Source organism: Patiria miniata, unplaced genomic scaffold (genome assembly GCF_015706575.1).
Source record: "Patiria miniata isolate m_02_andy unplaced genomic scaffold, ASM1570657v1 HiC_scaffold_22, whole genome shotgun sequence".
In the NCBI taxonomy this organism is placed as follows: domain Eukaryota; kingdom Metazoa; phylum Echinodermata; class Asteroidea; order Valvatida; family Asterinidae; genus Patiria; species Patiria miniata.
The window spans coordinates 17,298,408-17,312,427 of record NW_024037061.1 but is presented as its reverse complement, the minus strand read 5'-3'; the positions used below and the strand labels follow the sequence as shown (position 1 = coordinate 17,312,427).

General features: G+C 39.5%; 1 protein-coding gene across 4 annotated transcripts in view; it reads right to left on the bottom strand.

The window, feature by feature from the left end:
* LOC119729932 (calcium/calmodulin-dependent protein kinase kinase 1-like) overlaps nucleotides 1–14,020 on the bottom strand; it is a 55,066-nt gene that overhangs the window by 27,102 nt on the left and 13,944 nt on the right. For 2 of the 4 annotated variants that reach the window (XM_038202716.1, XM_038202715.1), the window contains exons 2-4: nucleotides 5,697–6,824; nucleotides 1,913–2,003; nucleotides 644–1,397 (exon numbers count right to left, since the gene is read on the bottom strand). In XM_038202716.1, coding sequence (XP_038058644.1) covers nucleotides 644–1,397; nucleotides 1,913–2,003; nucleotides 5,697–5,736 — 885 coding nt within the window. In that variant the 5' untranslated portion in view covers nucleotides 5,737–6,824. Of the gene's footprint in view, nucleotides 1–643; nucleotides 1,398–1,912; nucleotides 2,004–5,696; nucleotides 6,825–12,314; nucleotides 12,505–14,020 lie in introns of those variants that run through there. The other 2 variants (XM_038202714.1, XM_038202717.1) reach the window with 2 other exon arrangements.

Below are 14,020 nucleotides of genomic sequence, written 5' to 3'. Positions count from 1 at the left end.
TCCATAGAGTATGGATACGTGTACACAGTGCAAACTGCAATGGAGTTTTTCATAAAGACGGGCCATTTATGGCAATAAAACAGTTGTGTGATGTGTACCACGCACTGTACACGTACATTTGTACATGTATGCAAAACTGTAAGAAAAACAAGTGCAGTACAACGTCCCTATAAAAAAAAAAAAACTAACAAACATTTGGCAAAAAATGAACATTCCTGTTGGCACCACAATTTTACAGTAATTATATTAAGCATTAATGGCTTAAAATTGCATGTTTATTATCAAGAAGATTCTGGGGACCCTGTGTGGTTTTTATAGCTAAGTTGTCCTGTAGTCTACATACATGTACACATAGAGGTACATAGAGAGCTGTTCAACATATTGTGCATAAACTTAGAGTAATGCTCTCAAAGTAAGGCTGCGACTAGAACGGCTTCATGAGCTACATCTGCATAGTCAGCACGTGGCCTATCTTACTACAATTATCGCAAACCTAAGACAATAGCTCTGAACAAAAGATTTTGTACACTGCCTAAGCCATTTCACGTGGTGAATTAATTAGCACAATTCTCGAAAAAAATTATTTTACATTATGCAAGGCCTAAAGTTTCTCACCAGGCTGGCCTTGCCTTTATGTATTTACCTGCACTGATGATATCGATATATGTGAGGATTCCTTCGTGGGCGGTCGCCGCAACCTGGGCGAGCCGACCGGCGATGCATAGGGTGAGCAGGACAACGAGGGGTAGATACGTCTCTGCGGCACATTGAGCTGGGCCGAAGCCGATCGGGTACCAGCGGGCGAATCGTTCCGCTCACACATACTCCTGGACATGGGACGGTAACCGGCGCCTCCTAGCCGGCCCCCCTCGCGCGGCGAGGGCGAGGGCGACATTTCCACAGGCGGCAGGTCATCATCCAAGGCACTGTCGAGTCCGTTAAATGTCTCCGATTTCCGGTCCCGGTTCAACAGGATTCCCTCGTTGAAGGAGTGCGACCTCCGTCGACCGTACTGATCCACCAGGAGAAGGTGGGGGTGCGCGATGGGCTCCACCGGCAGCGTAACAATCTCCTCCTCTTCAAAATCCATGCCATTGCTTCCCACAATGACTATCCGGGAGTTGGGCACCTGTGAACCGGAATCCATTATAGTAGACCCCATGCCGGAGTCGGTAGTCCCCTCGGGAACCATGGCGGTCATGTTCTTGGTCTCAAAAGACACGTCCATGGGGAACTGCACGGGCTCGTCATAGTTGGTGTCAATGTCTCCAGCATGTTCCTCCGTAATAATTGATGGCGGCCCGCTGTGTGAGGGCTCCAATTTGGAGATATCCGGCGTGTGTTGATGGCCGAGGCCAATGCTTATTTCTCCTTGTGATATATTGGGACTGTCCATTCTAAGGAGAGAAGGAGAAAATGTATAAATTTATTCAGATACAGATAAAAACATGTCGCAAATAATCTGTGATATAAGAGGGAGTAAAATATAGATATATATACCCACATTTACTACATTTGAAACAACGATTACTCATGCAGTTTGAAGCAAAATGGGCAGTAGCAGGCAGTACTGCTAGGGGCGGTACAGGGACTAATAGATTACACCAAGTATGAATTTCAAAATCACATAAGAATTGAGCAGTTCATAAAAAGTACAGGCTTATGCCTGTACATGTACATGTTGTAAAACACATTTAGGTTTTCATCTATAGATCTGCATTTCCTATTCTTTCATCGAGGTGTTCCCCCTACATGCTCATACTAGTCTGCAATGTGACCCATTAAAATAAAAAATGTCAGCAGAACAACGTTCCGATATTACTAAATCCATTCACACTATGAAATATGTCCAGTTATCTAAAAACCAACATTGACGGCAAACAAGGAGTTTCTCAGATTGTAACATTCTCACCTTGACTGTTGTAGGCTTTGGTCTGCATGTTCCTTGTCGGATGAGACCACTTTGCTGTTGTTACGAAACTTGTCGCAAATCGTACTGTTTCCTGAAAATCAAAGGAAAAAACAGTCAGTGAGACAAAAACGAAAGAAGACACACACAGACAGTTCACTCTTAACATTTTTCTACACATGAAACAAAAATTTTCTTACATGTATACAAATGAATTAAATGTTGTTTCCCTGGTTAAACTGTACAAATGTAGATACCAAACAACTGCACCATTCACAGACGGTACCAACTACCAACGTATGCACACGTATGCGTCTCAGAGAACATCACGTGAATTTGAACACCAACAGAGAATCATAAGACCTTAATTGGTCACTGTTCAATCACAAGTTGCCCTTTGAACACTGGGAGCGTGACCATACAAACACGACAAAAAGGAACGTGACTTAATATGAGCAACCAACCTGGCTCAATTAAAACATGACAGAAATGCATGTACTTGGCATTTTGTTCGGGCTGAAAATGGCGTGAACAAATTTCACGGACGATCTAGTCGAAGTGCAATTCCTATCAGATATTAACTGATTACTTTAACCTCAGATTTTTGTTTAGGCAAACAAGTTGAGTTCAAACTTGGCATTGCTCGGTTTTGGTTTTGATATGAGTACAGTGTACGTGTAGAGCTAAAGGGAAGTACATGTGGATGTACACACATACGTACATGTAGAATCTATTTATATTTCACAACCTTAATTAAAGGTAATATACACATGCAAAAATCAAAAAACAAAACTACCAAATTATTATGAAATACCTTACTTGACTGTAAGTGAATAATAGTCTCAAGCATCGTGTGAAATTATGGGTACTGGTGTGCTGTCATTTTCAAGAAAAGTGAAATCTGTGTGCCAATTTCCAACGATGGTCAGCCAACCATCGTTTTTCAAATACTGCCCCCAATTTACCAAATTTAGTTAGTCAACATTTTTGTTTGAAACCTTGTGCACCAAGGCAAAATTAAACAGAGAATAATTATGACATTTTTTTCGTTGCATTTCCCAAAACTAATATTTTGATCACAAAAAAGACACTTACATACCGTACATGTATGAATTTGCAGTGCACTTTTTCATCTAACATTCATTTGCAGTACACGATCACTTCAGAGCCACTTTATATGCGATTTTAAAATGTTCCCAAGTACATGTAAGCTTTAATGATTTCTCAATTTTATCTGATCATGTCTGAATAAAATGTGTTTCTAGCCTTTCAGTTGAGTTACATTATTTCAATATGCTAACTTTACGTACATGTACAAGAGCATATTCAATTAGTATTGAAAAAAGTCAATACACGTAAATGATAGACTACCATAGAATGTGAGCAGTCTGTCTCTGCTGAATTATACACTGAATTACTGATGTATGTACACTGTTCTAGCCATTAATAATTCAATGCAATCTCAGCTGTCCTCATGTTCAAATGCAAATAAAGACCAACTTGTGCAAATCATTTTGTTGACTGATTCAATGTCTCCTCATAATGTGCAGGGCTAGTAGGGATGTATCGGCACATTGTATGATAGGCTACTGTTACATACAGGTGCACAATGTTTGTATACATGCATTTACATGTATAGCCAACTTACAATGTAGTTCTCCATCGAAAAGAAAACTGTGCCCTTTTGAGAATAGTGTTTTGTATGCAGTATCATGATGTATTGTAAATATTATCAAGGAGTGTTCAAATACATACTGTTGACAGTAACCATGTACAATATACATTAAAGGCAGACTGCATACGTGTACTTGATTGTGATTCTTTACAAATACACGCGTCAGCCTGAATGTACGCATACATACTGTACATGTAGTCATGTACAGTTCATGTGCTTGTATGGTGGCCGAGATGCCACGTACAGTAATATTTCTGGGTAGAACAATTAATAATAAATATATGACAATGAATAAGACTGCTGCAAATTGCATTCTGACTGGATTGACCTGAAATATACAAATCTAAAAAAAAAATCAGATGGCCTGACGTTGCGATCTTAAAAAGATTTTCTTCAGAGGCAAACAAATATACTGTAAAAAATAAATACCGGTACATGACAAGACATGTACAATGTATCCTGAGGCAATAGTTTGTGCAAAATAAATGTGCATTTTCTTTCAGCAAGTAACTGAACCCTGGGACAGGAAGAAGGCATTAAGTGTGCACGTAATTTCTAGAATTTCCACTGGACTTGGGCACATTACATTTTCCCCCACATTTTATTGATCTACATGTTTATGTACATGCAGTGTAAATTGCTAATTCACCATCAATTGGGACACATCACTTTAGTTTTGTAATGTTAGTGGTTACTTATACAAGTATGCACGTACACCGGGCACTGTACGTAGCGATCTTTACCCTTCTTTAGGCTTGTTTTCTTACAGCATTCAGCAAATAGTTTTTTGTTTTGTTTTACGTGTTCAAGTGTCTTCATGTTTATTGCCATGATCATGGATCACGTCCAATTTAATAAAATTTAAATGTACATGTATACATCATGTAATGTGTACATATATTTAAAGCACTAAGCGGAAAACTTAAATTTTAATATTTAATGAATAAATTCCACATGTACACGTACATGTATGTACGTGTACAAATATGTAGCTCTCAATTAACCAAACTTGCATGCCCATGGAACATTCTGTAAAATTTAGTAACCTGATTTCTTTCAAGTATTTTGATGGGTTTAGAACTGCAACTCCAGCCATGATCACCGGTATATACAATTTTGTACAGGTAATGTACTGCATAGTGTTAGATTTTGGAGAATTTAGGGTCTACCGATATAGGAAGTGTCCTCACAAAAAGACACAAATGTGAAGACTATAAGCTTCTCATAAAAGAGATTGCATCTGCGCAATCGGCAGTACCACTTTAACAAACAAAATCTTATTCTCCCCCCCCCCCCTATTCCTAAACCATTTACAGTGTAAATGTACATTTGTACGGTGCTAAAAGTTGTCGGTGTGAACTCTCACCATAAACTGAAATCTACCTGAAAGAGGGTTAATTTTTCAACTATACACAGCAAATGAAAAAAAAGGTTTGCCAAGCAAGTGCACAGAGTAGCACACACCTATTGAAAGCCACGTTATCCTGAGCCTGAGGGCAGGGGGCCACTTATTGTACCTTGGACCGAAAACCCTTTTATTCAGGACAAAGTTTGGGGTTACTTTCATTCCCAAAAGAAAGCCTTAGGGTATTTTTTGCTCCAATAATACAAAGTTTGCCAAGGTATAGAAAAAGTCTGTGTTATGCTGTTAATACAATTTTATTGTAGTTTTTTTGGCAAATGGCATACTGAAAAATTAATTTCAAAAGAGAATTGCTGTTTTTCTGTGGTTGCATTCATAAGTAACAGGCTCTTTAATGAAACTCAAATAAAGTCAAAAATTAAAAACCGCATGATAAATAACAGATACCGGTATGTATACATGTAGTTTCAAATTATAAATGCTGAGTGTCCTGAAGTTAATTCCAACGGTTCAAATGAATAATTTCATGCAGAGTGCAAATAGAAACTAATGATTTTAGAATGGATGAAAAGATTTACTAAACGATAAAATTTGGTTTTCCTACCCATTGCTGAGAGCTGGGGGAAAAAGCCTGAGTCAATATAAAGTTTCGCAAACTCTCTTCCTTCGTTATCCCTTACTTTCTAGTAAAACTGGCAATTCAAACGTACAAATAATTTGATTTAGGAAAACTATCTAGTGTAACTTACCTGCACCCATCTTATGAGACTGTTTGTCTTTCTTCACCATGTCCTACAACTGAGCGAAAGCTGAACAATGCCTAGGAAGTCACACACTAGCCGGAGGGGGGCCACGTGTGCTACAATCGGCCGTGGGCCGGTCCACAGTATAACCGTCTGTAGTTTATGCAGCAGGAATTATGTGGCGGGAACAGACCATTACACGTGCACTATTTGCTTGCAGTTATACCCGTGCATCCACATAATTTGTGCTCGTGGCAGTGTTATATTTTTATTTTAGCACACACAATTAGATTTGCCGGCCGAGTTCTGTGCACCGAACATGCGTGTTAAACAAGCACAATTGTGCCAGTCGCACCAGTGCCTGTCAAGTTGAGTACTCCTGAAAACCACAAGCAGGTCGTAGGGACACTTGACCATGTGCCAGGGTGTGTGTGCTGGTGTACATGTATACAAACACCTCCAACAAGGGTTGAAAAAATACACAGATCTACAGGCAGGGTGGGTAGAACAGCTACATCAGCAGGTGCACACTGAGCCGGTTTATGACAGGTGGCAGCAACTTGCCAGTATAAAGCCACTGTACACACTGGGAGCGTCTTGACTATACACAGTCAGCCTGTCTAGCTTTCAGCGGGGCTGGACTATCACGAGCGCACAGCTTAGTGTCAACGATCTCCCCACAAGACACACACACGTACACCACAGATAATACAGGGGACCGATGTCACGTACAATGTACAGTGTACAATCTTTTTTTTTATCAAAGCACTGGTTGTAGCCTTTGGTACAGTAATATACCTCACGTGCTGCAAACTCAATTAGATGATTGGTAATAGCGGGGCGGTGCGGGCTTGCTCCCAGATGGCTCGCAGCGGAAGAAAACGAAGCGCCCCGTCAACGCCGGGCTCAATGAGTTGATACACGCACGGGGCGCCCCTGTCCTCTGGGATGGTCCAACAGACTCTGCCCGCTTGGGTTCAAGGTTGAAGATTGATTGCCGCACAACTACCTGATGGGTTGCAGGTTTAATTGGGGACCAGGGGTTGTTCCCGTGGCTCTCTATTGACTCTTTGCCGAAGCCCAAATATGGAGTCACGGCTTACAATTGGTGAACAGGCGCTGGCCAGACAGCATCTGTGTGTGAGGAGATGGAAATAACAGATAATGAATTATGCAGGACTGTAATGAGTGATGCGCATGTAGAGATAAGATCAAATAAGTCAACGGCACATGATATGTTCATGTACACTACATGTATGTCTCGAGACTACATATGGACATACGAAGTGTCTTTGTTTGTCCTTTCGTACGTCATATTTTGCTTATTAGCCTACTGTAACGCAAAAGTATTGCTTATGGCACAAAGGGCACTAGTTTGCTGAACGTGCCATTACATCACATCAACAACAACAACAACAACAACAAATCATAGACTGGGTAAAAGAGTGTTGGGCAGTCTGTAACAAAAACATGTTTACATGAAGGGGCACATCCAACAGAAAGATTACAGGATAAAAATAACTGAAGATTTACAAAACCTTGAAAATGTAGGCATGCTTGCTACATGTATAATCAGTAAAGATATGGCCCCATCAAAAATTTGGAAACAAAAACCAAACCAACAAACAATTGACTCAATCACAGTGAACAAACCAGTTACACAATTATTGACATCAACATTTTGTTATAGAACACTAATAGTATACCAAAAAGGCAGAAATTTCATGACACTTCTAGTAAATAGTAGTATCGTAGTACTTGTCATGGTCGGTACTTAGTCTTGAGTTCTATCATATTTTCAGTGCTTGAACTCACTCTCAAATTTTGAAAGATTCAGGCACAACATTTTTAAGTCACACTCAAGAGTGTCAGTGCTCAGACCTGAGTTTCAAAACTTGTACTCAAGTAATAAGATTCAACCTTTACTCAAAATCCTTATACTCAACAGAATAACTCAATACCAAAATAGGAACCATGAACATTTGAAACTAACTGAATGTACACACATTTTAAAGTCAAACTCACGAGTGCTAGTGCTCCGACCTGAGTTTCAAAACTTGTACTCGAGTAATAAGATTCAACACCCTAATGTACTCAACAGAAAAATAGGACTAAATGTAAATTTTGAAACTGACTGAATGTATTGATTTGTACACATTTTTAATTCACACTCAAGACTCAAGAGTGCCAGTGCTCAGACCTGAGCTTTAAAACTTGTACTCGAGTAACAAGATTCAACCTTTACTCAAAATCCTCATACTCGACAGAATTACTCAATACCAAAATAGGAACCATGAACATTTGAATCTAACTGAATGTACACACATTTTAAAGTCAGACTCACGAGTGCCAGTGCTCCGACCTGAGTTTCAAAACTTGTACTCGAGTAATAAGATTCAACACCCTAATGTACTCAACAGAACTCAATACGAAAATAGGACTAAATGTAAATCTTGAAACTGAATGAATGTATTGATTTGTACCCAAAATGTTTAATTCACACTTAAGACTCAAGACTTAGAGTGCCAGTGCTCAGACCTGAGTTTTAAAACTTGTACTTAAGTAACAAGATTCAACCTTTACCCAAAACCCTCAAACTCGACAGAACTCAAAACCAAAAAGGACTACATGTGTAAATTCAAAACTGAGTGAATGTGCAGGGGCTTTTTAAATAGACAGAATTAAACCAAATTATGAAGGCAATTGCCCAAAACAACCAGCAGAATATATACACAAACTACTTAACCATAAATCATATGTCCGTATTCTGTTAATCATGTCAGAGTCAGATCATGTTTCCATGGTGATTTATAGATCAGCAGATGCAGGACTTTAATTGGAATCAAGGCCAGTCCCCGGTTAATCAGGAGAAACATCAAGAGGTCACAGCCAGCAGAGTAATATTAAATCTCTTGACTCGTAGTTTATAGTTCAATAAAACAGCTCAAATGTACGTGTAGACTATGTACAGTACATTACTATCTAGGGTTTTAGTATTCCAAAATATATGTAAATGGGGACAATAATTTCTTCAAGTGTGTGTTGTTTCAAACACAAAATTAACATCTGCATACTGCATGGCACCAGTCTTTCTTTTTTTTACAAATTATTCAAAACATCTTGTTGTTGAATATTAATTTACAGGAACACAGGAACGTGCATGCATTTTATGCAGCTCATTACAACTGAGAAAGTGTAAAATGACATTGATGAACGTGAACATGTGCTAAACCAAATAAAAAAAAAATTAAAATATGAGGGCAGGGTACCGGTACATGTACATGTACCAGAGTCGTAAATAATTAATAATCCAAATAATTTTTAGTGTTACAGTGTAAAGAACATTATGCCAGCATGCAAAAGAAATGTTTTTTTTATTTCGAAAAATGCCAACTTTTCCATTTGAGATGTATATGTAATCCAAACTACATGTATGTATGTGTACATTTCAGCAATGAACACTGCACAACGTGGTATGTTAAAAGTATTTGGCAAATTGGCACAGAACTTTAAAAGCCAAGTAACAATCAAAACCAGTTGATCGTCCCCGCCCGCATCCTTTTTTGAAGCCGCATCTTTTTTTTCTTCTTTTTTTTTCTAAGGTTTTACAAGGTGCTGCGGCGCATATATTGCAGCCACTGCCAGAAACACCTGGGCAAACCCCTTCTCCTAGCGATAAGTGTTACTGGGTTCTTTAACGAGCATTACACAACACACAAGACCTACGACTTTACGTCCCATCCGAAGGACAAAGCAATAATAGTAACGTGCCTTGCTCAAGAGCACAAGCACCATGTTCACACAGTCAGGATTCAAACCCATGTACCACGGCACACGAGTTGAACACTGTAACCATTGGACCACAGCACCCCACATACATCTCCCTCAACGACAGTATCACCCCGCCCTGCCAATTACCATCTTCCCTCCAGTCATAACCTCTGTATAATCAGCAGGTGGGACAAGATGGGAAAAAACCTCTCTCTTTCTGGGCCTACGCAAGAGCAACAAGACCTCTGGTTCTCACATTTTCATTAACACTTCACAGGACGTGTGGCCTCTAGTTACCGCACCGAAACAATTTTACGCCTACGTATATTCAAGAACACATGCACATGTAGACATGGATGTGTACATGTGCATGTGCATACATACACATGTACATGTGCACACATACTTGTTCCGCAGTTGTGGGGACTACACACGAGTTGTTCCATGGTGCATGTACTATGAGGACCGAAGATGCTATGGGGACAGCAGAAAGTCCCCATAACTTGGTCTTAATTTGCCTAGCAATAAAAAACTTCCCCATAACGTGGTGACGGCCCGCCCACGCGCATACTACAAGTACACATGTGAACACGTACTACATGTACAACTACACGTACATGTGCACGTGTACATCATGTGCATCAATCTGCATCGGTGACAGGCAATTCCCCAAGTGTACCCTCCCCAATTTAATTTGTTAATGGCGGAAGCCACAGCTGCCGATTATTTCCTCCGCCGAGCACGTGATGTGCGACCGCAAACGTAAACATCGTCACTCCCGGTTTCGCAGAAAACCGGCCCAATTGCTGTCAAGGAGAGAGGGGAGCGCATACATCCATGTAGATTAAACACCTTGCAGCTTTCTACAATTTTACAGATGAAAATTGCCTGCGTCATTTTGTGTTGTGTGGAGCAGTTGCGGTGAAACCAGATCGCGGTGAAACATGAATGTAATGAGATTGGTCGAGGTTTAGTGACGTGTATTTTTGCAAATTGATACACACGTATATTTCAAGCCCAGAGAAGTACAAAATACTCCTGAAGGCATGCAATTAGGAAGTCACACAAAAAAGAGGAAATTAAAAGCTTGGCAAGGTTCTCGGGAAGAACGTTGCATCCTGACGCCAATTTGTTTCATCATATATCATTTCAATAGAGGTCAGTCATCACAAAAATGTGGAAAAGACGTGAATCTGGGACTGAGAAACATTTCCAATTTTGTTAATTAATACTTAAAAAATGTTCTTGACTCTCCATAATAGACTTTGTACACAAGCGCGGAAGTGACGTCTGGATAGTGGATACTACACCCTTTCCAGGTTCTCTTCCCTTTTTTTTCAATTTTAATGGTTTACAAAAAAAGTGAGAAGGGGCAAATCAGCTGAATGTATTAAAACTCATTGAACTTGAAACGAAGAACAATGTTGTGAATTGTTTTAAGTGTAGTCTACGTGGATCGAAAAGAAAAGAAAACACAGAAAGTACCGTAAAAGGCAACGACATCGTCACATCATGATCATGATGAAGCATTTCCACATTAGAAAAAATGTGCATGATTGATGTTCCTTGAAATCGGTTGAGTTTGTTTTTGACATGCCTTTATGTGAACACGACTAGTTTCATTACCCTTTTGAAACTCGCACCAATACTCACCAGGGTCAAAGTTAAGATTCCAAGCTTTAAAATGATATAATAAATAATGTCAGAACGTGTTTCCGCCGTGACGCTAGAGCCTCGCAAACAAATGTTGCGGATATTTTGGGACGCGCTGCACATCCTTCCCCAATTCGATTGAACAGTCAACCTGCCGGTTCTGGTCAGTTTGTGGAAATGTCCAAAATGTTCAATAGTGTTTACTTTTCAATAAAAGTTGGGGTGCCAGCTCCCTGTAAAGTTGCATTCAATACAAGTAGACAAGTTACATACTGGTACATGATCACTGCATGTGGCTTACCTATCGTATGTAAATTTACGAGTATACGGTACATGTTACAATGCACAGTACTTGTCCCTCTTGAAGCATACAACTGCCTGAAATTCTAAAGACGGGGCGTGCTCACAACCAGGGCAGCATCGGTACAAAAGGTGTAAACTAAAACACGTTGTGGCCAGCCGCAAAGAGGCCATCCAACATAAGACATGCAGTAAATGTTATTATTACAATGTATTCACTGGCTACAATAGATGCACCAATATACCACTGTACATGTATTTATATAGTGTGCAGATGTTACACCTATTGCACAGAGCAGTACAATATCATGTACAATGTACACATACCATAAGAGGAGAAAAGGTCCAACAAACATGACAAAACAATCTATTGTTGCAGAGAGGTTGTTGCTTTCATTGTGAATGCAAATGATTGAGCACAATGCTGCAGCAATGCGACAGGTGCACACCTACACATGCACTGGCTTACAAGTGAGCATTACACTGTATGCAATCATTATGGAGCTTTTTTCAATAGCTCCCTGGCCGTATCAAAAAATGAAATTAATTATTTATTTGCATGGAGAAAGGACTGCTACATACATACATGTACATCATTATGCTGCCAAAGCATTTCCCGTTTATAAATGTAAGGTACATGCATACGTGTAGCTTTAAAAATGTTTCCAAAATTCCATTTAATTTTTTCCAAAGTTAAATGGACAGTTTTTCAATTTGGAGTTTCTCAAATATGGTAGGAATATACTTGAATTGTAAAACTGATGCTATTCTGCCAAAATTAAAAATATCGGGCCACAAAACCTTTGCAATTTTTCCTTCGGTTCATACCAGTTGGTAGTAACTTAGATGCAGCTCTTCGTTACTAAAGAAAAAATTGACTTACATACACATGTACATTACCTGTGATGAAATCCCATCCGATTCGTGAATGGGGGTTGAAATTGCCACATGTATGGAGTGTGCTACATGTACATGTATACATGTACATGGGATGCTACACACTTGTTCAGGCTGTTTCCATGCTTTTTTTGCCCAGACACAAGTGACCATCCAGTGCCCACTATTAACGCATGATACAGCACAAATCTAGTAGAAGTAGAACTAGAAGGGACATGTGAGCTGGTGGTGCAAACACTTGTTGCATTTCACAACATCAAAACCTTTAGGATGAATGGGATCAATTACATGGGGGGGGGTCTTGATTGGTTCATCCACTAAGTCATGGTCTCACCAGTGGCCAATCAATAGCATTAAGACACTGGAAGGGGGAGGGGCTTAAGCTGAAAAACAAATCCCCAGTGAATGAACTGCACTGTATACAGTGACTAATAAAGTTCATTCAAGGACTGTAAACAGTTCTCTGAAATGGGACAACAGTAAACAAGACGACAAGGGGCAGCAAGGAAAATATGGGACACTGATCTCCATTTCGAGATAGGAGTTTGGGGATCGGATGTAATTATCCTCACCAGCTGAAAGATGTGTGCGTCTTGCACAGTCAATTACCACAGGCAAATTGATCCCCATGTTTGTCTGCTAATTCTGAGGTCCCTTTGTAAATTGCCCCAGTTCCCTGAAGACCACACAATGATGAATGGGCGAGGAGACATAAATGACTGGTGAAACTGAGTCAGCAGCCACATCAATTGTGGCAGTACAATTTGGCAGTGCAGTGCTTTTTGTATGCAGGTCTGGACTTGTTAATTGTGGCTATTTCTGGGTATGGTTGAGGCTGGCCTGAAGCTGAAAGATTTTACATGCGACAGAGTGGCAGAGAATTTGGGAATGGTGAAAAAATTGATCTGAAATTGTGCATGAAGATGTGCTGAAAATAGCAGCACTAAGGAAACATTTATAATTTCATATTTTGCAAAAACAACAAACTTGCAACAAAACAATTGGAATAAAAAAATTGAAACTGTTGTGTCCGAGTGAAATTAAACAAATTATGTATCATGTGTCGCAAAGGCAACACATGGGGAAAAATTTGGAATAAAAAAATTGGAAAGTGTTATGTCCAAGAGAAAGTAAAACTTTTATGTTTGCGAAACTGGAAGTCACAAAATAAAAGTTAAAGGGAGTTATTCTGGGGTATTCAATGAATAATTTCTACAGGAAGGGAGTGAAGCTGGGGGTGGGATGTTGTTTTTGTTAAACGCAATTAATTTGTCATGAAAATCAAACAGCACGCACTCTGTTATTTATGCAATGCTGAATCTGGGTCAAACAACAAACCACTCCAGGTTTTTGTTTAACCAAAAAGACGTTTTGATCCAAGTGGAAATTGACAGAATGGACAACTTGAAAAACAACTTTATCTTAGACTGACTGTCCAGCTTGGTAAACTCAAGTCTAAACATGTTTTGTAGAGCAGGAAAATATAGCTGGGTGTAGTGAAAATAATATTGATGGAGAACAGATTACAGTTAAAGTTTCAATTGCTTTTTGAGGTCCCAACTGGCATTTTTTTGGGGGAAAACTCTGGCAATGGTAAAATCAAATTCTGTTGGTTTAGTTTTGTATAGTGCTGGTAAAATAGATCACCAGAAATTTCAATGGGTTTGTTTCGGTTAGATTTAATTTCTTTTAATAATATCCCCCCCCCC